The following is a 26,065-nucleotide window of genomic DNA, read 5'->3' as shown; positions in this document are numbered from 1 at the left end:
AACAGGCCTTCCTAGTTTTTAATTAGGCCTGTTGCACTTTTTGTGTTAGAGCAGTTAATTGGAAATGTTATGCTTGTATTATAACAATATTTATCTGAAGATATTTATAAAGAATTTAAAACCGAGTCTTCTTTGGTCTTGTAATTATTTACATATATGTTTTAGAAAATTTCCATATGTTTTTTGGGTGGATCACTGATCACTGCAACTGAAAAGAAAAAACAAGTTAAATCCCGTTAGACTTTGACATTCTATCTAAGCTATCTAATAAATGACCATGAGATTATGTTGATAATTCAAAAATCATACACTTTTAAGCGGGTTGTGACTCAGGATACAATTGTGCTGATTTCAACCAGTGCAATTTTAACTAAACAAAATTATTAAATCTAATATCCGTGTCTAAAGTCGCAGAGAACAGCAAAGGTTACTGTATATGTTTGCCACCTGTTGCTAAATGAAATGCACAGATTCTGATTATGTTGATTTCTCTTTATAAATCTTTTACTATATTTATAATACTTTTTGGAGACAACAGATTCATATTTTAGTAACACCTCCATTACATTTTTGTCTCAAACTGTAGAGGTCCTAATAGTCAGAGCTAAACCTGTGATCAGACATTAGACTTTTTGTTTCTGAATTTATACGGACAATAATTTGAACTTTATTGTCTTTCTACCCACATTAAAAATAAGAACCACCTTCAACATGATTAGTGACAGAGGTCATGCACAAAGAAAACTAAACAAATTGCCAGGAAGATGGTGTAAAGACATATGAAAAAGACTATTGTTTCAAAAACAAACTCTGTGAAATAAACCTTACTAAGTTAAGCTTTTCTTAGAGATTAGATTGAATTTATTTCAACAATCACCATCATGTGTATACATTCATGCAAATATGAGCATCTTGACAACTTATAACAGCTATATATGCTGATACCTTTAATCCAGAAGAGGTGTGTATGAGCTTCATAAGATGGATGTGAACAGCTGACACTCATATAGCCTTACAACTTCAAAAGCAGACAGGGAGATCGGATCAAGTTTTGCTCTTTTGTTAGCTCTGTTTAAACGTAGCTTTGAAGATCGTCCTCTCCAGCAACACAAAGCACCAGGTTCAGCCCACTGAAAATGACTTATATTCAACCTCCTGTCCCCTGTTTAGCATCCCAAAGGCTCCCAGAGCCGACACTATTGTCACATCAGCCTCTGAACAAATAATTGAGATGCACCAGCAGAGGAGAGGCGTGGGAGTGAAGAATTAAAACAGTTTTGGGTGCCGTTTTCTAATGAGCAGAATATCCCTTTTTAAAATTCTGTTTTCTATCATCCCCATTTTTCAGCTGACTTTCTTGGTTTTCTCTGTCTTGCACCTTGATTTTGAAAGGTGATCTCTTTTTATCCTCACACATACACTTTCTCTACAGGCTGTCTGTATTTGCTAGTTAAAGGGAACTGTTATTTCTATAACATGAGCAAAGCATCTGTGTGAAAAGTGTGTGCCTGTGGCTGTAGATGTGTGTGTTTGTGTGTTTTGTGGTTTAACTCCCTGATCAGCAGGTCTCAATGTCTTTAATAGCCCTCACTGCATTAGAGTATAATTAAATGCCACTAATTAAGACACAATAAGAGGAGTAATAATGCTGCCATCATTACCCTCCATGATCTTCTGTCTTCACAACATCAGTGCAAGGCCTCCCATAATATCACACAAGGTTTTCTAATGTGCACATGTGTTCATGCACATATAAATGCATATATGTTCAAAGATTCAAAGATTCAAGATTCAAAGTGTTTATTGTCATATGCACAGACAAAAAGCATGTTTCCCTGCACAATGACATTCTTACTTTGCCGTCCACTCTAAATGTCATACAGTAAGTAAAATGAAAATAGGAAGAAAAATAGAAATAAAATAAAATACAAAGAAATAAAATAAAATACAATATATATATTTGCAGTCTATTTTTATTCGAGGAGACATTATTCCATTTGTGTCCAAACATTTAACAGCAAATATTAGATGATTTTTCCATACAAGTCCATAAACAATTCCAAAAATTCATACGTATTATAGACCTACAGGTACAGTATGCAGCTGTTTGGCATCTTGTTATACAAGAGTCATTTGTGGTTTTTGATTATGTCCTATAGCTTTGCAACGACTTGGGGTTGTTTGTTTCTGTAGTGTCAATGTTATCATATATTCTGCGTTTTCCACTCAATACTGTTGTACTAAATGCAAATGTTGAAGAGGTGAGACACTAGCACTTTGAAGTGTTCATGAGAGATCATTTCTTTCCTTAATCAGAAAATGTTTCACTTCACTTTTAGATAACAACAGTCATTGAATGCAATGCAAGAGAATTGAATAAGGAGCTGTTTGTCACCATATTACAAAGCTTACGTAAACTAGGAACAGTCATTAGAATGAAAATATAACAAAACAAGTCTGAAAAAGTTGATGTGTTCTCAGTGGATTGCAGTACAGCAATTGCATTGTCTGTTGTAAATAAAATAGTAAATAAAATAGTAACTTGGTAAAGGTTTATGTAAAATATGTGGATTTGTTTTAGAAAGTATAAAAAAAAAATTAAATCCAGGTTATCAGCTGGTGACAATTCTCTAAATATTTAAAACTTATTGATTCAACAGTTGAACAACAGGGTCAGCTATTTGAAGTTAATTTTAAAGTATGTTATAGTTGGTAAGTTAAGACCTTTTAAGCATACCCTAAAACTAGTCACGAATACAAAAGTAAATGAATAGACTAAATGAACGATGAACTATTAAAAACACACAATGTCTAATAACTTAGTACTTTGAGTAGCAGCCTGTAAAATTATTTTGGATTTAAAAAAAGAGTCTGTTTCTGTTTCTGACACTCACAATTATTTTGAAAACTATAGGTTTTGGTGGTCCTGGTGTGAGATGATGATAATTCATTTGAACACCAAAAATATAATATTGCACCAATAGAAAACCTGTTAGCAATGATAAATGTGTGCAGATCATTAAAACTGGAGAACTCTTTATTCATGGAAACACAGTTCATCATTTTCATCAGAGTTTAAAATGAATAACAGGAGTCTGATGAATGAATAAAACATTTAGGTCAGAGGTGTTTTATTGTCAGCCCTCAGAAATGAAATGCTGGGGTCTTGAATAGATGATGATACATTAGTGGTAATTACCCACACTTCATAAGGGCCAGGGTGGCAAATTCTAGACGCATTTTTCTTAATGACCAGCAAGAACAAGCCATCATAATGAGCAGCTTAATTCATTGATCTGATCTACCATTTGCCCATGCATACTCATTTACACACATGAACACTAACGACCTTAAATATTATTCTTTGTTCCAAAACACTAGTCTTTTATTCAATGTATTGGCAATATCAGATAAGAGAAATTTGTTCAAATTTAGCTAAACCAATAATTGCCATTCATGGATCCCATGTTCAGTCAGAGCTTAAATGAGTATTCATAATATACATGAAGCAATTTGATAATAAATGAAGACAATAAACCTGCATTACATTGTATTATTTTGGTAAAAAGAAGAGAAATGTGTCTATCAAACAAAATTTATTTAAAGTTGAAATGCCTGAAATAGTTGGATAATTTGTACAAAAAAAGAGAACAAAGAAAAAGAGATTGAACACGAACACAGTTGAAGCAAGAAGTGGAGGTAATGAAAGAGGTGGACAGCTCCACAAAGTCCTCAAGACTTTCTACACTTTTGTTGAACTAATGAAATTGCAAGAAATGTTTTTTGCTCTAGATTCGTCACAGATCACAGGATAACTTCTGATGTCTTTATAAAGTGTGCAGACATCATACATGAGGACGTTGAACCAGACAGAAAGACATTAACTTACAGTATGACATGGTGTTAAAATCCTTCTTAGTAAAAGGATTCACAATTTCCTTTTTATCTGGAAATTTTAAAACCACAAGAGAAGAATATTGTAAATTAGCTTTCTTATTAACTTTATTCTTGTAGTGACACAAACTGCAATACAGACAATGATTTATCTAAAAATAAAGAAAGAAAATGTCATTTTGGAGCCAGGGGGATGGATGTAACGATGAATAGTACTCATATTTAAATTCATGATTGGACTGGCGTTGTAGAAAATATGATTGTCCACATATATGGACTTCTTTTGTTTAATTATATTTAAATGAAGTATTTCTACTTCTTTCACCTAACACTGCAATAATCTGATCTTTCTAATGGCAAGCAATCAAATTAACATAATTAAATTAAACTATTAAATTACATGAGTTGTCATATTATTGTTTTATTATATTCTCAATTAATTAATACATGTTTTAATTTTACTCCATGTTGGTTAATTTTCTGTGTCTGGATACACACTTTCACACTTTCACAAATTAATTTGTCTCATGCTAAATTCAAACTATCATTTTACCACGAAGTTCCTCTAAAACAGGAAGGTTTTTCTAATTTATTTAGTCAATTAATTCAACAGTCTGTTTTAAAACCTATTTACACATGGAGGTTGCCCAGTTCTCTTCTGACCATTGAGCAGCTCCACTCGAGCAGTTGGGGGCTAAATGCTTTGCTCAAGGGCGGTTCAGTGGTGGAAATGAGGGAGTGGCTGCTATTGCTGGTTGCTTTTCCAGTAACTGCCAGTCCAGTGGTAAGCCAGATGTATGAAAACTATATTCTGAAGTATATACTGTACATGAGCACAGTACATGTCATAACTTACTTTAAAAGTGTACATGATTCACTGCAAGCCGGCAGCTGGCATACGGCTACATCTGCTGTCGTCTTGGTTATGACCGCCTTTGCCATATTCACTGCTGTGGGCTTTAATAGTGGGACGAGCGGACAGTCATCAGGCACATGTCAACGGGAGTCAGCATTAGCCAATGAAAAGACCATCTGAGGGGAATTTAAATATTGGCATCTGGCCTGGAGACAGAGAGAAGCTGTCAGGAGAGTGAGTCCTAACGACAGGTCACTGTGCACCACTGCACATTACTATAACTCTTCTACTCTATCTTTTCTCCATCATTCTCTTCCTCTGATTCCACTTTTTCCATCTCCCTGTCTCTCTTCTTCTTTCTCTGTCTTCAAATTCCTTTCTTCAAAGTCTGTTTATTTGTTATTTCATCCTGTTTTGTTTCCTTTTTTCCAACCTTTTCTTTCAAACTCCTCTTTCCCCTTTTCCTTCGTCATGCATTTATCTTTTATACAGTCCCCATCTCTATCTTGTTCATTTTCTTCTATAATAATTAAATCAGTGATTCACTAATCTGGGTCAGATTTTATCTGGCCCCTCAAATGTATTGTCTCTGCTCCATCCCCAAAGTAAGGTCCTTTGACGTAGTTAATATTGCCTTCAATCTGCCATCTATATTTATTGTATCAAATTATTACACCTTATTAGCCATTATTACTTTTTAGTATCAATTCAAAACAGGTCAGTGGTTCAGCCATTCTGGCCTCCTTCCCACTATTTCTCCTCTCTGACTTCTCTCCTTTCTCACTTTCTCTAAAGAGTGGAGGAAGTTATCTGGCCAAAAAAACTTCAGCAATCTTATAAGAGGTTAAGTGCTTTGTGAAAGAATGAGTGCTCACATAGACCCATTTGACTCCTCAATAATAGAGATTAAAATGAAATGGAAATTACCAAAGTGTGTCATCAGCACTGTCCCTGCTGACAGTTTGTACTTGAATATTTAAAATTTATCACACAATGTCAAAACAAAACAATGGTCAGAGTTGCAGGCAAAATCTTATAACAGAGGTTTGACTTAAACTAAAAGTTCTTTGGATCTTGTTCAGACACATGAAACCGTTCATTGAAAATTTAAAGCAAAATGTAATCAGACCTTTTCAAACAGATTGTTCTGACAACATTTCTGTAAGCCTGTCTGCAATCCAGGGTTTTAAAACCTCTTTATGTTTTTTTTCAACATTTAAAAAGAGTTGCTTTTAAAAAATAATTACATCTGACAAATTGCTAATTGATCACCTCAGATCATCAGGCAACAGAACTTTTCCCTGCCACACTGAGCAACTGAAGTGACTCATCAACTAAACTGAAGAGTCAGTCTTTATACTGAGCATGTTTAAAAGATCCAAGCTTCATAAAAACAGAAAACAGAAAGTTCCTATTATACCGTCATTGTGATGATGGCAGGTTAAAAGGGCACTTTTAGCTCTGTGCCGGTAGTTGATGGGATGACGTTACAGCCCTCAGTAGTGAGAAATGTAAAACATTCAATATGAGGTCAAAGTAAAAAGAAAAACTATGTGTGTTACTGTAAAGTTGTTCATTTGCTTTGCATTAGTCTACATTTAAGATGATAACCAGTAGCACCTGGTTCATCTCTACAGAAATCAGTATTAAACAACAACCCATGTTAAATAATGTAAATAAAACTCATGCAAGGCCTTTGAAACTTGTTTAATAGAAAAGATTAGTTTAAGTTAGGTATTTAATGCACACTGATCTTGTATAAATTATGCTTTATCAGAAAATATGTAAAGGTATTTTTTAATTCATTTATAAAAAGATACTGGACAAACTTTTGCAAACTTACAAACTTTACAAACTCTTCATCAGTATGATATTTAATACACAATTAGCTACTAGTGCACAAGAAAAAGTAAAATCATTGCAATTACAAAAAAAGTGCTAAGGGTATATTGTGATGAGCTTTTTGGCTGACAGGTTAATACAGAACGAATTAATATAATGAAAATGAAAAACCTAGATCTCCAGAAGAGGAAGGTTTTAACATTAATGCACTCAGCAGTTGAAGAGTATTTGGCAACAACACACTGTTCTCTCGTTAGTGTTAATTGCAGCAGTGACAGCGGTTAAAGGCAAGGTCCTCCTCTGACTCCCAATCATTTATCTCTCCATTACTGAGAGCACTCTGGATTTTTATTGGTATAATAAAGTTGATCTTCACTGTCACAAAAAGCCTGCTGACCCCTTGGTGCCCCAGAGGCCCCTGACTCCTCCTGAATGTATTCATCTTCATAATTATTCTCTGTCTCATACACACAGGCGGGCATATTGTTTCACTTATCTAATGTTTATTAAGAACAATAAGAGGTGCCGGTGTGTGTGTGTTTGTGTGCTTTTTTTTGTGTGTGCTTTTTAGTGTTAATTAAATTCATTCACAAAATGTTATATCATTTATTTGTTATAAGATTAATAAAAAGTTTTTGAAGCCAGCGGAATTACAGCACCGTTTTTTGTCTTTGCTGGACAGAAAATGTAACCTGATCTTCAACACACAGTGTTGAACAGTTAGACCCATTAAATCATCAAAAACTAAGTGAACCTTGAAAAAAATAATAACTGGGGGAAATTTTGGTAGCAGTAACTAAAACAAGCCCTTCAGACATGCACAAAGGTGTGGAGCTATTTTGGATCATACATTTTCACAAAACTCATTAAGCTCAAACATATTCTTAGTCTTCTTAGCTGGGCACTAACCACAGTACTGTCTGTACGTAGAGAAAATTATGCACTAATGAACGTTTAAACTATTTGACACGTTGTGTTTGACATTGTCCTGCTTTATGCAGTTAATAATTTCTATATCACAGAAAGACATGGCTCACATCAGCAGGTGCCTGTTGTGAACAGTATTTTTATTTTATTTTTATAGTGTTTCAATTAAGCAGAGACAGAGTATTTCTAATTCTACACCTCAAGACATTTCCAGTGAGGTTTCAATCAATCATCCTACACTGTGAGTGAACACATAATAAGACACACTGAAAAACAAATGCAGGTAATTCTGAAGAGTTCGCTTTCATTTTTCTTGCCCCTGTACATCTGATTTACATTTATTAAACATAAGGACGTTTAAAATTGTTTACCAGTAAATCTAATCCATGAACGCCCTCTTGTGGCTGGAGAATTCACAATTGTTCACTGGGCCTTCCAGTTGCCAGTGTTTGGTAACGGGAGGTGCTGTAGAAAGCTCATACCATCCCATTTAAAATGTGGACATTAACCAAGAAGATGAAAATTCTATCATGACAGAGAGTTTACTGATAAAGAATTTTCAAAGGAAAAAGTTTTGACGAATACATTCCTACAAGAGTAAAAATGACAAAGTCTTGCTGTGTGCTACAGTTTTAGCCCTGTGATCACAACCAAAACACCTTGTGATCCATGTCTCTGAACATTCTCAATAAACCACGTTTGGTTATCCAAGGACTGAATCATGTCAACTTGAATTTCTTTCTTCTTGGTTAAACATGTTTCACTACTCATCCAAGCAGGTTCTGTAAAGCTTTGTTTTCCACCTGGCCTGATTCTGCATGTACTAGTACATTTGTTTATTTTCCTATTTGTAAACTATGAATATTGGTCTAATATGAGTTTATGTTTTTCTTTCAAGAATCAAAACTAACAAATGTTTTCTTAATTTGCTTATTGAACATAAAACATGTTAAAAGATCAGTTTGTTGAATTGGATTGAGGTAACAAAAAATATACTCTGACACTCTGAGCTGCCCACCACATCTGGTGTGTGTCTGGACCAACAACAATTTAAAGGTCAGCGGATCTTTGAGGTGATGGATGCTGTCTGTTTGCCTGGGGTGATCCTGTCTTTGAATTACCTTTGAACAAGAGGTCATCTGTCTGAAAAGCAGATTATACTTACGTCATTATGACCACACGAACACACACTTTGATGTTTTGTTTTGTGCATGAATGTAATTTTTGTTCTATACTTTATTTTCTACTCTAGATATACTTTACAGTGCATCTGATACGAAGTGTATGTAGTATTAAAGAAAACATTTCATATATATGTATTTATACATATATATATATATATATATATATATATAAATTCAAATGTGTACTCTTTTTTGTTTATTTGGAAATACTACTACTTGTGATTACTTGCTTACCTTCTTTACAGTGCAATAGAATGGCGCATTTCAGTGCTGTAGTGAATTGTCTAAGCTTGTTAAAAGAACGAACATCACACACAACTACACAACAGCACAACTAAAGCAAAAGGATGCACATTACTCTAATTAGCCACGCAGTCTCCGACAGACACTGAGTTACTCGATACACTGTCTGTTACGTGTGCTCCTTCTATGCTTATGTAAGTATACACACAGAGCTGGTTGCACTGGTTCAGGGAGATGACTGATGCAGAGCCTCACGCCCACCTTTAAAATTTGTCCCCAGTTTGTCCATCTCTCACACACACCCAGTCCTCGCTTCAGAAAGTGACACATCAGGACCTCACAGGTGAGAGGAAAATATATGTAATTTCATCATTTGGAAAAATGCCTACTATTGTGCTTATGAAAAATGTTAATTTTCAGGCTTTATTTGTTTAATTTGCCTAAATATGTTTTACTCTTGGATTCAAAGGGAAGACATTGTGTCAAATCAACAGAAAGCACCAATGTGGCTTCTTGGGAAGATCAAAGAAAACATGGAAAGCATTCCTCTAGAGCTAGGTCGTTACATAGGGAAGGCTGAAGAGGATATGTCTCATTCTTCCAAGACCAGTCTTTCTCACAATCTACACAACAACATAATCACCCCAGACAAGATCCCAGAGTTCTGCCTGCCCCCACGGCTCTGCAAGAGAAGCCCTCTGCTTGAACGTGACACAACCCCATCCTTCTTACACGGTCAGAACCAGATACGCAAGAGCAGCACTAATTCAGACAGCACCCATTTAAAGAGGAAAGATGTCACAATAAAGAAGGGTGATGCATCAGTGTCTTGGCAAGCTTCAAAGAAACCTTTGCCATTCTCTGCAGAGGTGTATGGCCTGTCTGGGATTTATGAGAGCCCCAACACTCGAAGGAAAGAGTCTTTGTTCCACTCAAATCGTCCACTTTACATATTTGATAGAAGCTCTTCTAATGCAGCCCCCAACCTGGCAAAGAAGACTAACATGGGCAAGAAATATTTATCTGAGTTTCTCCCTCCATTTTCATGCAAGAGTCTGTTGGCGATGGGAAGCCCGGAGAGCGAACCACCTTTGTCCAGTGACTCCTCTACTCTCAGTTCCCCTAACAGTTCCAGATCCTCCCTCTGCATCCTATCAGCCAAAGGCCGTCTTAAAGGAGCAACATCCTGTCCTTCGTTATTGGACACCAGGGAGACCAGAGGGAGATGGAGGAGGGGAGGGTTAAGTTTAACAACCTCTGCAAGTAGCCCTCCAAACTTCGAAGGTAACTTACTCATGCTATCAGCACCTGTCTCTTTCCCACTGGATGTTCTGCAGTGCCAGAGGAGACGTCAGCATGAGCATGTCCTCCCCTTGAAGGGCCGTGGTAAAGTCCGTCTCTCTGCAGAGCACACAACCCTCCCTTACAACACATCCTCTTACCTTTACACAGTAAGAGTTCATGTGGTGTCTGTCGAAGGCTTACAAGATGACACCGAGCGACAAACCCTGAACAGTGCAGTGAATCTCTGCCTGACACCAGGGAAGCTGCAGCAGCAGTGGAGCGCCACCATCAGGAATTGCCACAGCCTTGTGTTTAATGAAGATTTCTTTTTCACAGAACTCAGAAGTAAAGATCTGCTGGAAATGCAGCTAAAAGTAAAAGTTGTGGATAAGTCTGCAGCTGGATCACTGAGGAGGGGAGCAGGGATTGGAGTGATTACCAAACCACTGTCTCAGTTACTCCTTCTAAGTAAGCAGGTAAAAGAATAGACATTTTCTTTCCTTTCCCTCCTTCCCTTTTCTTTCAAAGTATTAAAACCACCATACCACCATAATTTACAACAAATAATGTTCTGCAGGTGCTGCTACTGCATTTAAAATTATGTAATGAAATGTTTAGTAGTGGCATTACTAAGAGATAAAAACAGGTTGGTGCCATTGTGGAACATTTAGCTAATAACTAGCCTAAATAGTGGAAAGTTAGTGGAAAAGAAATATACTTAATAAGGGAGTAAATGGCCAGAAACCACTCAGAAAAAAAACATAAGTGCTACTGTTGTTCTTTGCATGTGCAAATTGGTTAACTGGTGGCTAACAAAGCGATGTCACAAAATGTGTTTGATGCACTGTAAATCAAAGTAAATGTTGAGATAATCAAATATGGACTTTTTTGAGATTTTTTGACAAGTTTAGTTTATTGTACTATATAATTAATAATAAAATAATAATAAAAAGTTGTGCATGATCAAGTCAGACCTTTTTTCGTACCCTGCAATGCCTTTTAATACAAATTAATCTGTAATTGTGTAGTAAATTTTGTAACTATGATTTACTATGTAGTGTTATAATTCTAACTGCTTACTGCATTCAAGTTTGTCTGAACGGGTCTAGGACTGCTGCGTTGCCATCGCTCCTATAGTCTCTTTGTTTTTTCCTCATAGCTTTTCTTGCCAGTTAAAAATCTTTGTCTTACTTATTTTAATGTTTTTTCTTTCTTTCTTTGCACTTTATAAGTAGGCTAGTGATTTAAAGTGTTATTAATTTTTTTTTTTTTACAGTACATACCAGTTTATGCTTTTAGGAAATGAACCTAAAGTTACTAATTTCTCTACATGAAAACATTATAAAAGATTTTAAAACATTTCTTTTTTCAGATTATTAGCCTTCTCTTTTTTGCAAATTGGCTCAATATAATATTTGTTTTAATTACCAATATAAATGAAGTATCCCACGTGTCAATGGTTTTTTGAAATAAAGGCAGAGATTGTATATACTATGACTCACTGTGTTGGATCTTGTCAGTTAAAGTAGTGTAAAGGAGATGGTGGTTCTGGTGTTTCTGAATACTAAATGTTGTGCTGTTTTCAACAGTTTGGCATTAAATTTCTAGTAATGTCCTGCATATGATCATAAGTAAGGACCATAGGCCTATTTGTATATTAACTATAATAATTAAAATGAAGGGAGGCTAAAGTTTTGGTGACTATAGATTGAGTGATGGATGACTAACTGTAGAAGATCTATATCTATGTACTTATAGATAAACATATAGATAGTTATAGATATCTATATGTATCTATCTGTTTATCTATATATCTATATATCTATGTGTTTGTGTGTGTGTGTGTGTGTGTGTGTGTGTGTGTGTGCGTGTCTGTATGTTTATTTTTTAATTTATCACTGCCACAAAGCAAACATATTTTTTGACTTTTATTTTTCAAATGAAGATAGGACTTGTAGGGTATGTCAACATTTGGATTCAGGAAAACCTGCACACAAGAACGAACCTAAAAACTTTTCTAGGAAATTTCTTTTTACAGTAATCCAACACGACATCTGAAAAAAACTGCAGGAGTAGAGAGCAACAGGGTTTGTTATCTCTTGAAGAAATTTGCATAGGAGGTTGCACACATATACATTAGAGAATAATTATTTTGCATGTCTGTTAACTGTTTTTAAAAAAGTGGGAAAGAAAGTGGGAAACTGCTGCAAACATGTTAACACATCTGCAAGAGCAGGATTTCTACTGTGCTAATGAGGTAATGATGAAGATTAATGGATCCTGGTTATTTAAAACACATCTTAGAAAACGAGAAAAACTGTAATATAAATAGATAACATTTGGTTAAAATATACATTGAAATGATTATATATATTTTGTCACAATTGAATTGTTTTAGCAGGCAGATTATCCCTATTGAAAGATTTAAGTAAAGTCTATCCTCTTTTTTCTTAATTGTATTTCCTAAAGAGTGACATCGATAAAAGAACTGCTCTTGAGCCCTCTGTCACTTGCCGCTCTCCATCTGCCTGCGCTGCTTATTTACTTTATTTTACTTTATTTTTATTAGTATTACTCTTCAATGCCCTTATTGTATAGTCCTATTTTATATTTTTATATTTATATTTGATCTCGATTTTAGGCTCCACTGTTAGTATTATTTGTACGCACCATGGATCCGAGAGAAACACAATTTCAGTTCCCTGTATGTATGTACTATACATGTGGAAGAGCTGACAATAAAACTTGTCTTGACTTGATCTTGGCTGTTTTAGTTTTAGGGCTGCTCCAATAAGCCACCAGATGTCGCTCTGCTTTTTTATTTAAATCCCAAGTTTTTTTTTCCGCACAAATAAACAAAACGCCAAATTATATATGGCTTCATTTATCCATTAGTAATCTTTGTATGATGATTGTATGTATGTATGTATGCACGTATCTGATACTTAACATTACAGTAAAAATACCAAGATTCCAAAGCTTGTTTCACTTCTAAGACACTGTTTTTAACGGTGCCTTTATGAAATTAAAAAAAAAAAACAATAACGTGGCCGATGACGTCGGAAGCATCAAACGTCATCGGTGTCAGCAGAGTAGCTTCTCAAATTTAATTATGCACAGCTTTAGCGAGGTGTTGTAATGCTTCAGTCCCACTCTTTAAGAGTGCTTTCATTTTTTGACCAGACGTCATACTTTCAGTCTTTTTTCGGCACAAATAAAGTGAAGGCGTCAAAGCTTCCTAACGTCACTTTACTAAACTGCAGCTTTCCTCTTCTACCGCAGCGGGAGGTCACTTCACGTTCCGGCCGTAAAGCACCGCCTACCACGGGACGTCCTCATCTGACGTTCATACAAGCGACTCCTCAGAAAGTAAACATGCTGACAGATAGATGAAAGAAACGCCAAAATGGTTTTCGAAAGCGTGGTGGTAGATGTCCTCAACCGGTTTTTAGGGGACTACGTTGTCAACCTTGACAGCTCACAGCTAAACCTCGGCATATGGGGAGGTAACTGAACTTGTGTTTGTCATTGTAGTGGACTAGTTACTAGCCCAGCTAACCAGCTAATGCTAACAGAAGCTAGCTATCAGGCGTGTGAGAGACCTGTCATTGTCGGCTTAACTATCTGTCCCAATATATAGTGTAGCTTTCCAGTGTGAGTAGCACAGTGCAGCCAAATATATGAATATATTAGCAAGAATAGTTAACTTCTGGCTGCCAAAGTTACCGTATACTGGCTAACGTTACCTAATTTGCTACTGCAAGCTTGTTTGCGGAGTGCACCAATGCGAGTTTCACAGAAACTCGGTGTCACACCCTGTAACCTGTAGTCAGGTTATTACTCGTCACTTTCTCTCTTACTGTGTACTTTTACCAAAAAAAGATAGATTCTCACAGGACTCTACACCAAGTGGGGTGATTAGAAGAGAGGTTTCAGAGCTACTGTTGAACATGAGGACATTTGCAAAACAAAACTAACTTCACGTTAGCTAAAATAGGAGGTGAATTTATTTACGTAACCTGTATTATCACAGCTTAGTGTCCGTTTTCTTTGTGAAGAGATCCGATTTTGCGCTTTACACAATTCATATTTAAATGGTGAAATACATAAAAGCTGATCAGTATATTTGCTTTGCTTGTAATAACAATGTGAGTGTCATAAGTAGCTTTAGTAATAAATGTGTTTCACTGCTTGTGTTGCATTAAGTGAATAAGGGCCAAAGCTCTCTTCTTTAGACTAGGCTGTGTTTCCATGAGCCTCAGAGACCATATTAATCATAGTAACATAGTAACAATTAGTAAACAAAAGTATTCTTCTCACCACAGGTGACGCTGTTCTAAAAAATCTTGAAATAAAGGAAAATGCCTTAGTAAGTTGCCAATAAATGTGTAAGTAAACAATGTTAGTCTGGCATTACATTCTGACATTCATACTGGATATGTATTAAATTAATTTTATATTTATTTTTTTTTCAGAGTCAACTTGACATTCCTTTTAAAGTGAGAGCGGGTCATATAGGTGAGAGTGTCTTTTACATCTGCCCCTTTTTCCTTAAAAACTGAAGAAAAGATTCTCACTTTGTTTTCTGTTATAGGGCGACTGCAGCTAAGAATTCCATGGAAAAACCTATACACCCAGTCAGTGGAGGCTACACTGGATGGTGTCTATCTGCTAATAGTCCCTACAGCAAGTAAGAAAATCTTCCAGGAAATTACACAAAATAATGAAAGATTTAAGTAAAGCATATCCTCTCCATTCCCACCATTTAAGTAGGCACATATAGTGCTTGGAGGATATTACCCACTTGCATGTTTACAGTTTAGAAATTGAAAAACACATTAAATAGATTTTTGTGATTTATTGATATGTAGCACAAAAGTCAACCACAGGAAATCTCTTACTTATTCATGATTCTAAAGTACATGTTATGACAAACAGGAAACTCAAATGTTACCTTCTACATATTTCATTGTTTACATGGACATGCAGACAAATAATGATTTTAATTGATCATCTTTCCAGGTATAAAGTATGATGCAGAAAAAGAAGAGAAGCAGCTACAGGAGGCTCGTCAGAGAGATCTCCAGCGCATAGAGGAGACAAAGCTAAAGGCCGCTGAGCAAGGTTAGGTTTCAGCTTTGATTTTTATTTATTTTTAATAAACGGGTGTACCTTTATGTATTTGTGTGCAACCTCATAAAGTTAGCCGTTTTTGCCAGCAATTAAGCAATAGCAGCAACTAGCACTATTAAGGCTGAGTTAGATAGCCAGAAAAGTAGTAGCAAAGACTAAAATTTTGGTTAAGCATGGATGTCTGCAGATGCAACAAAGTGTGCAGGTGTGGTATGTGTAATGGCCATAGTTTATCTGATTGTGAGCCTATATCTAGGTTATGAAGCAGTAGCGTTAGAACTTGCCAACATATCTTTCAAACGCTGTGATCACCAATTTCATTACATTTTACTAGAAATTGTACATTGTTTTTGTTTGTGACAAAACGTGGAGGAGCTTTGGTGGAATATATCATATCATATAAACCAGTTGCACTAGAAAAACAACAATCTAAACTGCAAGTAAAAGATATCAACTTATGGTATGATGATGTTTCGCATTTAACATGAAATTTCAGCATACATTAACATTCCGTATGCTGTATGTGAATGATAATAAATGCAATGTATATAGAGTGTCCCTTTAGATGTTTGTTTGTTATCAAGGCACAACAGTTAAAGTTTTTGTTTTTAAACCTTTAGCTATAGGAAAGTTGCAGGTTCCAGTCTGGTATTACAGATGTATTCACTGAATTTGTTTTTAACAGAGAACCCTAAGCTAGAGAAGCAGGATACCTTTGTGGAAAAACTTGTCACTCAGGTTATCAAAAACCTGCAGGTCAAGATCTCCAACATCCATGTACGCTATGAAGATGATGTGAGTATTCAACTAGTAACCATAGTAATGTGTCTACCTATACCCACTCATATTCAAATTAAGTCTTAATTTGTGTTTGTACAGTACAGTAAGCAGTAACATGAATTATGAATGAGTATGTACAGTCCTTATAAGAGTATTATGCCTCTTATTGCTCCCATTTATTTCCACAGGTCACCAATCCAAACTGTCCTTTATCATTTGGAGTGTCACTTAAAAACCTCAGCCTTCAGGTAATTTATTATAATATTCCTTGTGCTACATCACATTCAGAAATCAGTCCAAAAACATAATTATATACTGTATGCTAAAAATTGTGGACTTTTTGTGTGACTTTGAAGACAGCTGATAAGAACTGGAATCCTAGTCTTTTGGATGAGAATTCCAGGCTTTTCTTCAAGGTAAGAAATGCCTGAAATGTCTTTTTGTTGTGTATACCTGTATATGTTATAAGAAGTATAAAAAGTATCTTGTGCAACACACATTGTAGTTAGGGTAGTACATGTACATAAAAGCCATCTTACTTCCCATTGACATCCCTATAGCAAGATATCTGTCTACGTCTAGCTGAAAATGCCCCTTCATTTCAGATAATGTTGTTTTTTTGCTTACAGTATGGAGTACGGAATTATAGTCAACCTCTTTTTCCAGGGGTCCCCCAGATTACATTATCTGAACTCCTAATGATGAAAAATTCATCTGGGTGATGTCATCTGGAGGAGTTTTTCAACTAGAAGCATTTTAATATAGGGAAAGATATATTATATACTTTTTAAATATTTTGATATAGTCGAGTCAAAGGGAACGTAATTAAGCGTTAATGTACATTTAAACACTATACTAAAGCCGTGGCATGGAAGTTGAAAATTCGTGAAGTTACCCTTTAGCTAATGTACTTTCACTTAATGTTTTGTCAGTTTGAACTAGTTGGAGAATGTGTTTGTCAGGAGTTGTTCTAAGAACCTGTTTTTATTTTTTCTGAAACATAACCTTGGGCCTTGATCCAAACTTTATAATTCACTGTGCACTGTCACTTCTGTTTAGTTATCATGTCAGCAGCTGCACTACTAATTGCTTTTTGTTTCCTTCTCAGTTGGTTCAACTGGACAGTCTGTTTGCCTATTGGAATGTCAACTCAACACTCTTCTCAAATCACAGTCCAAATGAAGCCTTGGTAAATCACCACCTTCTTTGTGTGTTGTACCATGTCTCCACCAGCCTGACATTAGCCATGCCATTGTCTGTCTTATTCTAAATATACTGAGACATAACTGTGGGCACACAGAACAATCTTAGCGAGTCTTCTCTTTTAAGTTTAAAAGAAACAGAGCCACAAAATAACTTTTTCACAAATCCCTTTTAAGCCTTTGTTATGATTCTTGCAGTCAATATGGGAAAAGGATTTTGCATATGCTTCTTAGGTAAATGCAGATTTATTAACCATTCATTTTTTTCCACTGGGGCTCTAAAAGTCTACTGTAAATGCGGTCTTTTACTTTTACTTTTACTTAGTATGATTTTAAGCAATACCAAAAAGAGAGATGTTAAGCAATAATGTAATGTAATCTTCCTTCATTTGTGCCTTTTTTTTAAAGCAACTTCTCCAGAGCAGCATGAAAATACAGAATTCTGTTCCCGTCAGCCATGACTTTAGTAAGTGATGATTAGTAATGATGGTTGAGTAATGATTTACATTCTTTATCTTCACTGCAAATACTGCCAGACCACCTAATGGAACCCCACTGAAGGCATATACCTTGATGTGCATGAATAAAGACTGTAAAAATTGAATATGTATTAGTATTTAATAAGCTATGGTATGCATTTATCCTTCAGTGTCTGATAAAATGTATGGGCAAACCTTGCTAATGAACATTTTTACATGTTTCATATCACGTAAAGTTAGTTTATTTATGGTTAAAACTATAAACAACCAAAACATTCATAAAAATATCATTGCTAGATTTACAATTTTTTTTAACATGTATTTATTGTTTCTGGTTTACAGTTTTTCGTCCAATCTCAGCGGATGCTAAACTGCGGATGAACCCCAGGTCAGATGTTGACTTCTCCTCTCCTAAAGTGGACCTGATGGTCAATCTTAGTGAGGTGGCCATTGAACTCAATAGATCCCAGGTAGGCTTGAGTGAGTTGTTTATATAGGATCTGTAAAAGCTGTGTTACGTTTTTTGTTTTTAAGGAGAGGGAAACAAAACAGTAGATGAAACAAAGTCAAAGAAGGAGTTATTCACAATAACTGCATTGCTGCCAGTACTCTGTAGCATTGCCTAATTGCTGACTCCCTTTTTCCAGTACATTAGTATTTTGGAACTGCTGGGCTCAGTGGATATGATGTCCCGGAACCTGCCATATCGGAAGTACAGACCTGGGGGGAAAGTTCACAGAAATGCCAGCATATGGTGAGATATCACTTTTACAGTTTAAATTTAGGAGTACTATTACCAACCTGGTATTCCATATTGCAAAGTTGACTCTATGCTTTAATGTTGGATGCTGGATTCCCAGGTGGAAGTACGCGATCACAGCCGTACTTGAGGTGGATGTGAAGCCACGTCTCCACATGTGGTCATGGCAACACATTAGACGACATCGGAGGATGGTAAAATGCTACAGAGAGCTTTATAAGACAAAGATCACCAGCAAGAAACCAACCGAGGAACTGCTCAAAAAACTAGAGGTGGGACGGGGCTGAAATGAACTGAACGGAGGAAGTCAGGGGGTAGGAAGGACAATGGAGCTAGAATGTAAAACATGTCGGGCAAGAGAGTGACCTTTTTGTTCTTGCATTTGGTGTACCTTAGAGGGAAGTTGCTAGCTAAACACAATACCATATTCTCACATCTTCTGTCATTCCAAACGACGTGAATTTAATTAAACACAAGATTTGTAAGTTAGACCAACCTTTGTTTAAGAAAAAAAAATATACATAATATATAATAAAACGCATTGCTGCCTGCAAGTTGAATCTGCTCAGGTATATGCTGACAAATACGTAATTGACTACAGTGAACGTAATTTATGACCTATTGGAAATATAAAGGACATTTAACATGCAAGTAGTTGATTACAAAGATATTGTTTGTCAATATCTTTTAGTGATCCATTTTCCTTAGTCATAAATACTTAACCGCTTATCTGGTGCTCAGTCTTATAAAGGGATTGATTGAAGTGCATTGGAAATGGATGTTGTATATTAGAGAAACGTGACATCTGTAGCTACTTTGGAGAATTTTAGTCGAGATAATTTTCACTGTTATATTTTGCAGATGTGCATAATAAAATTTCGTAATTTAGTAAACACTTTTCTGCAAGGAGTAGCAAAGAAACTGCTTTAATTAATTCTCTTCTTTATTTCCTAGGAACCTGAGAAAACGTTGGATATTTTTAGCATCACGTTGGCCAGACAACAAGCTGAAGTGGAGGTAAAAAAGACACCTATAGTGTGCATCAGTACTTGGTATACTAATTTTATAATAACCAATGCTATCAATTATATCAAACAAAAAGACTTGTTATGAATTTTGCTTAGTCGTTAGTGTTCTTCAAATTCTTATATTACCCAAATGAAAACCGTGACCATAAAGGAAATCTAGTTAATATTGTTTAACTTAAAACTGGAAGCCGAATGCTATTTCAGCAATTGGGTCCTTATGCTTTGTCACTCTTGTGTTTCACATATGACTAACTTTTCCTACTTGTGACAAAAGATTAAGCACAGAGCAGACAGTGTTACCAAGCACATTAATCTGGTAGTTGAGGATTTAGCTAATGTGTCACATTCACTGTCTCACTTGTGTCCTTTTGGTGGACTGCTGATTAGAGTTCTTACATTATCTTTTACAGCATGTTCAGTACAGTGATTAAATGAAATGTTAAATGTGTGTGGCATAGGAGATATTTTGTTTTGATTAATTTCAGATGACATACATGATATGTGCAATGTTTATGTCTCTTTACTGAGGCAAACTAAACTAGAATGGGTTTTAGATTTTGAATCTCGATGTCAGATGCTGCATTTGAAATTTATTTTCAGGGATGAAATCTTTTGCTATTGTGTTTACTTCCCCAGGCAAGCAAGGCTGGGCTGCGTATTTACCGTCCAGGGATAAAGATGGAGGAAGAGGAGACTCAGGGTTGGCTCAGCTGGATGTGGAATTGGGGAGGAGAGGCTACATTAACAAAAGAGGCCAAGGCTGGGGGTAGGATTTACAAAATACATATCAGCATATCGAAAAATATTAAAATGTATAAATAATATACTGTAATAAGGACAAATGGCTAAAAGGACCAAAGTAAAGGGCTTCAGTATGTTTTGTACATAGAGTGTCTATGTATTTGTATCAAAGGTGTTAGCTTTCTATTTCTATTCCTTTTGTCTCTTTCAGGTTTTGATGAGCTTTTAACTTCTGCTGAAAAAGCCAAACTCTACACTGCCATTGGATACAGTGAGACTGCTGCTAATCCCAACCTGCCAAAGAACGTTAGTCATTATTCTCTTTCCCCACACTTCCCACTCTGACACTCCGTTATCATGATGAATACACTTCAATTGTACTAAAATCAAAATGAAAATCTTTTCATACTGACTGACAATGTACTGTGTTGCAGTTTGAGGACATGAAAGTCAATTTCCACATGGAAAAGCTGTCAGTGTCCATCAGAGAAAAGAATGACAAAAATGAGATCATCAAGCTGACTGTGGGAGAACTCAAGTCCAAACTTACACAGAGATCCGGAGCACAAGCTCTCAAGTTTGTCACATTTGTGCTTTTTATTTGTGTGTCTTAGTAGTTAGTACTGGTGTTTTTTACAGAGCGGGCCTCTAGTACAAATACAGGATCTTCCTATATTTTTATTTAAAAACATTCAACATTATAGAACATTCAGTCTAAAAGCACAACAAAAATAATTCCCACAGCCATCAAATGATAGTTTGTGTTTTTATTTATTTTACTCAGTTAATAAAATAACCTGTATTAACAAATTGCCAAATACCTGCAGGCGAAGTTTGTTTTTGTTGTGTTTGTGTACCGTAAAGTATCTTTTTTGTAACCATCCTTAAATTTGTTCAGCAGGATTGATATCTGATAACACAGTGCCTCTTTGCTTACAGTTATTTCCTCCCTTGGATCCTGGTATGGAAGATACTGATATTCTGTTTCTTTTCTCTTTTTTCAGACTCACAGCCCATCTTAGTTTGTTTGAGGTCACTGGCCTGGCTGATAACAGGCCTGCACCAACCCTTCTTTCATCAAAGAAAGCAGCCACTGGGGCAGGGACCCCACTGCTTGACATCCTGTTTGAGACTAATCCATTGGATGAAAGTGCTAACCAGCGGCTTTATGTGGAGTCACAGCCCCTGGAAATCATCTATGATGCTGTGAGTGGTATTGGTCTGTGTGCATGTAGGGACATGAACAATAAACATCAGAAGGGTACATATCAAATGTATTTGTATGTGCATCTGTGCAGTCAACAGTGAACAGCATGTCAGCATTCTTCATGCCCCCTGATGACCTGCAGCTGGATGAACTCACCAATGCAACTCTGATAAAACTGGAACAGTTTAGAGATCGCACAGCCACTGGTCAGTTGCACTTACACATACAGACTTGTACTGTGTGTCAGGGGTTGATTTCAAGCTTGATCTTAACTTTCTAATAGGCTAATGTTTACATTCCTAAGTCCTTGTTTTCACTTGGTAATTTCTCTGTTTGCACAGACACAGCGTGTGTGTGTGTCTGCCCCTGAGGTACTTAAATTATGTTGTTGCTGTTTTATTTTCTTTTTCAGAATATTGTTTGCAGACATTTCAATCTCATTTGATTCACTTTACATTTGGGTGCGTTTAGGAGGGCTCTGTCGCACATAATGCATCTATTCATCCATTAAGTCTAAACGCTAGGTTCATGGGGGGGCTTAGCCTATGCCAGCTGTCAATGGGCGAGAGGCAGAGTACACCCTGAAAAGGTTGCCAGTCTTAGCCTGTCTCAGAGCCGACAGAGAGACATACACAGACAGACAATTATTCCCATTCCCATTCCCAAATACAAGCAATTTCGTTACAGCCAATTAACATAACATGCATGGCTTTGGACTACGCAAGGAAACCAGAATATCCGCAGGAAACCCACACAAGCATGGGGTGAACATGCAGACTTCACAAAAAAATGGTCGCAGATGATCAGGGATTTTAACTGGGGACCTACTAGCTGTGAGGTAGTAGCGCTAACCATATCACCACAGTGCTGCCCTTGAAAATACTGTACATGAAATGGCAATATAAGGATGGGAATTTAAAGACTTATCAACACATCTATAACTTAATTGCATCTTTTACAACCAACTAAAATCAGGACCCATCTATGCAGTTAGAATAAGGTAGAATTAGCTTTTCATTCTATATTGTCAATTAGGATAAGTAGGATAATTAATTTGTTTTCCTTTCTGAAATGACATGTATATCTTAAATAAATATAAATATCTTGCATATTATATAATGCTGATAATATGTTTAACACAAAATACTGAAATTCTGACAGCGATTCATGTTTATCTATATCAAGATTTGTTTATCAGGAATATATTAAATCTTCTTAGGTCATAAATTATGATGAAAACACTAATCTGTTGTTTTTATATTGCGGTGTTGTAGCTGCAGCTAATAATAACATTTGTTTTGTGTGTTTGTTTTTTAGGTCTAATGTATGTGATTGAAACACAGAAAGTTCTTGACCTGAAAGTGAACCTGATGGCCTCCTATGTCATCATTCCACATTGTGGCTTTTATGATGGCACTCAGAACATCCTGCTACTAGATCTTGGTCATTTCAAGGTCAGACTTTGAAAATATGATGCAAACTAAATAAAACTGGCCTAACATTTGACCATAAAGTAAATTTATGGTCACAATGGTCATATGGTCATATGATTGCCTCCTTACTTCTTTCCTCTAGAGTACAATAAAAGGCAAACTGACATTTCTGATTTGTTTTTAGTGAGGTTGCTTCCTTTATTTTAAGGTTTTATAGTTACAAAGAAACCTTTTTAATTTATAAATGCTTTTATTTGTTTATTTTCAGATGTCAAGTCAAAGCAAGAAACATCTGCCTCAGCTGTCTGCATCCTCAAGCAACATTGAAGCCATCATGTCGAGGGCATATGACAGCTTTGACATACAACTTAGTACCCTGCAGTTCATTTTTAGCAGACCAGGTAGGAGAGCGGAACCCTCTCATTTCTTAAAGATTTTTGACATTTTTATTGCTACTGATTGCAAGCTAAAATGCTCAAACTTTGTAGATATTGTTGGTATTTTTTAAAGTAATATAACCACCTGAGCCTTTTTTACACATGCACTGGAATCCTGGAATTCTCCAGATTTTGTTCTTAAGGGGGTATATGTTAGAACGCAAATGTCCAAAGCCCCTTTCAGTCATGCACAAGAATTCGGCCATTGTCCTGGCTTTCTAAGGAGGTAGTGCATTTGTGAATGCAAATGTCCAAGTGGGACGCTCAAGACTTTATCCAGAGCTTTAGCTTGCGCTCCTCAGTTCTGAATTGGCGGGAGAATGTAAAGCACTTTACTGCATTACTGGACTGCATTTTAGTCAAGTAATAGAACCTTTTTTATTGGATGCACTGCTCTGATGTATTGTAAACATAACACTGTTTCCGACAGCTTAAGTTTTCTATCAAGTTGTGCCTCCTATGTACGCGATGAAATTGAGCAGAGTTTCACACGTGAGGGCGTTTCTTACTCAGGTGATCTCCTGCTATATGTTACATGTGTGAAACACAACTCCAGCAATGTTTCAGACTGATTTCTCTTGTCATTGTCTCCTGACATTGGAGTCATTTTCTTTTGGCATTGTTAAATATGTGAAATAGGCTTTATGCAGAGAAAACTGTTCTGAGAAAATGCCTTTCCCTATTGGCTGTTTTATGTTTTAGTCAAGACAATGGCTTGGAAAATATTTAATCATACATATACATTGCTCCAACAATACAACAGTTAAGGTGTTTGATGTTGTGTGTGAAATGTTATCTGCATTTCACAGATGGCGACTGGAAAATGGCCCGTAAGCAAAAACGGTCACCGCTACACATCCTAGAGCCAGTGGATCTAACAGTAGTGTTTAGCAGAGCGATGGTCGTGACGGACTCCCGTATGGCAAAGTGAGTGTGTAGTTATTTTTCCCAAATATCTGGTAAAGATTCAGGGGCCCACAGAAAAAAGAATTCTTTCCAAAGAAAATGTAAAGTTTCTTTTCTGTCTGCATTGCATGACACATCAGTACTCCACAAAGTCTTTTTTTTTTTTGTTAGCGTAATTATTTCGATTGTAATTATCGTATTTTAAAAATTAATTAAACACAATGACCTCCTAATTTTATTGTATCTAGTCAATTCTGTCAGTCAGATATAAATAAGAAATCATAGTGTCAATTTTTGCATATGTTTTTCAGGTATAAGATGTCGGGACAGCTTCCTCTGCTGTCCCTTCGTATTTCTGATGATAAACTTCGAAGTGTTCTGGCCCTGGTGCAAAGTATCCCACTGCCTAAGAGCAGGTCTGCTGCACACAGCACTGCTCCATCTTCCACAACAAAGGTAACTACAGGAATAGTAGGGGGCGAGAGGAACAACAACAAAGTTATTAAACAATATTCATAGAGAAAAATACATAGTTTTTGCAGTTTCTTCCACTGTTTACCACTGTCACGAATAAATTGTTGTAGTTGTTTGTGTGTGGTTTATGTTATGGTGTTTTTTCCACCTTAGCCAAAGTCATTCACGCCCCAGCTCACTCCCAGAAGACCACTGAACTTAGCTGACCAGCGTTCATCTGTCATATTCGAGTCATGCGAGACCATCAGCATCACCTCTTTGGGTGAGATACAGACTCCTTCTTGCTCCATACCCATCGCCCATAGCTGCAACAAATACCCCCTAACAAACTTTGTGTGGACCTGCAGTATGAATAATTGATCATTGTGTCTATCCTTGTTTTTTAAACTTAGGGTCAGAGGAAGATCTGTTCTACGATGCTCCCAGCTCTCCTATTGGTGATCGGCCATTCTTCCCAGACAATCCGATGCCACTGCGCTATGCAGATTTACACAAGATAAAAAGTCTGGTTAAGGAAGACGCACAGAAGAACATGACTGACTTCATTATGCAGTTTGAAATCAGTGAGGTAAAGAGATCTTATTAAACTGGCAGAAAAACACTACTACTTATTTTCCATTAGGTTGTTTCCACCTCAGGCCATTTTTAATGGCTAATTTTAGATATAGTTTTGTTTTATCGATTTAATGCCTTTGTTGCTCAAACATCTAGTAACACGTATTTGCTCTTTGAATTCAAATATTGATTCAAACTCAAATTTCATTTGATTAAATAAACATATATTTTTATATAACATATATTCATAAACCACCTCTTGTTACGTATTCCTTCCTTATATACACTTATTTGTCGCTCCTTGTGAACCTTTTCTTTGTGTCTCTTCTTTGTCTAGTTTTCTGTTCAGTTATGTCGCCTGTCTGAGGATAAGGAGATCACAGTTCTCCACTTGGACATAGAAGGTCTGGGCACAGAGCTGAAACTGCGCACCTTTGACATGACATCAAACACATACCTTCGAGAGATCTGCCTCAAGTGTCCTGAGTACATGGGTCAGTAGAAGACTTCAGAAGACAGAAGAAATGTTTGATCATTACAAACATTCTGATGATCATTTTTGAATTAATGTTACGTCAGTATTGGCTTTAGTTTTTATTTGTCACGTTAAATTTATTTTCTCCTTGTGTAGATTCTGAAGACAAGCAGGTTCAGCTGATCACCACTCTAGACAACACAGAAGTTGACCTGCTGACCCTTG

General features: G+C 36.2%; 2 protein-coding genes across 6 annotated transcripts in view; both read left to right on the top strand.

The window, feature by feature from the left end:
- Window positions 1-9,226: 9,226 nt before the first annotated feature.
- On the top strand, window positions 9,227-11,045 carry LOC137136504 (C2 calcium-dependent domain-containing protein 4C). The gene has a single exon (XM_067521944.1). The coding sequence runs from the start codon at window positions 9,393-9,395 to the stop codon at window positions 10,716-10,718; it is 1,326 nt and encodes a 441-aa protein (XP_067378045.1). The 5' UTR covers window positions 9,227-9,392; the 3' UTR covers window positions 10,719-11,045.
- A 2,486-nt stretch (window positions 11,046-13,531) lies between these two features.
- Window positions 13,532-26,065, top strand: part of vps13a (vacuolar protein sorting 13 homolog A) — a 37,793-nt gene continuing 25,259 nt past the window's right edge. For 3 of the 5 annotated variants that reach the window (XM_067520748.1, XM_067520749.1, XM_067520747.1), the window contains exons 1-27: window positions 13,534-13,736; window positions 14,556-14,599; window positions 14,706-14,748; window positions 14,825-14,920; window positions 15,253-15,354; window positions 16,049-16,158; window positions 16,332-16,391; window positions 16,500-16,559; window positions 17,252-17,332; window positions 17,754-17,811; window positions 18,167-18,294; window positions 18,472-18,578; window positions 18,685-18,856; window positions 19,539-19,601; window positions 20,249-20,378; window positions 20,565-20,659; window positions 20,788-20,930; window positions 21,358-21,559; window positions 21,652-21,766; window positions 22,878-23,014; window positions 23,262-23,394; window positions 24,240-24,357; window positions 24,648-24,792; window positions 24,964-25,072; window positions 25,203-25,378; window positions 25,703-25,859; window positions 25,997-26,065. The exon at window positions 25,997-26,065 is cut by the window's right edge and continues 11 nt beyond it. In XM_067520748.1, the coding sequence (XP_067376849.1) occupies window positions 13,637-13,736; window positions 14,556-14,599; window positions 14,706-14,748; window positions 14,825-14,920; window positions 15,253-15,354; window positions 16,049-16,158; window positions 16,332-16,391; window positions 16,500-16,559; window positions 17,252-17,332; window positions 17,754-17,811; window positions 18,167-18,294; window positions 18,472-18,578; window positions 18,685-18,856; window positions 19,539-19,601; window positions 20,249-20,378; window positions 20,565-20,659; window positions 20,788-20,930; window positions 21,358-21,559; window positions 21,652-21,766; window positions 22,878-23,014; window positions 23,262-23,394; window positions 24,240-24,357; window positions 24,648-24,792; window positions 24,964-25,072; window positions 25,203-25,378; window positions 25,703-25,859; window positions 25,997-26,065 (2,953 nt within the window). In that variant the 5' untranslated portion in view covers window positions 13,534-13,636. Of the gene's footprint in view, window positions 13,737-14,555; window positions 14,600-14,705; window positions 14,749-14,824; window positions 14,921-15,252; window positions 15,355-16,048; window positions 16,159-16,331; window positions 16,392-16,499; window positions 16,560-17,251; window positions 17,333-17,753; window positions 17,812-18,166; window positions 18,295-18,471; window positions 18,579-18,684; window positions 18,857-19,538; window positions 19,602-20,248; window positions 20,379-20,564; window positions 20,660-20,787; window positions 20,931-21,357; window positions 21,560-21,651; window positions 21,767-22,877; window positions 23,015-23,261; window positions 23,395-24,239; window positions 24,358-24,647; window positions 24,793-24,963; window positions 25,073-25,202; window positions 25,379-25,702; window positions 25,860-25,996 lie in introns of all 5 variants that reach the window. The other 2 variants (XM_067520751.1, XM_067520750.1) reach the window with 2 other exon arrangements.

Source organism: Channa argus, chromosome 11, assembly GCF_033026475.1.
Source record: "Channa argus isolate prfri chromosome 11, Channa argus male v1.0, whole genome shotgun sequence".
NCBI lineage: Eukaryota > Metazoa > Chordata > Actinopteri > Anabantiformes > Channidae > Channa > Channa argus.
Note: the sequence above shows the minus strand (reverse complement) of the source record. Positions and strands in the feature narration are given on the sequence as shown.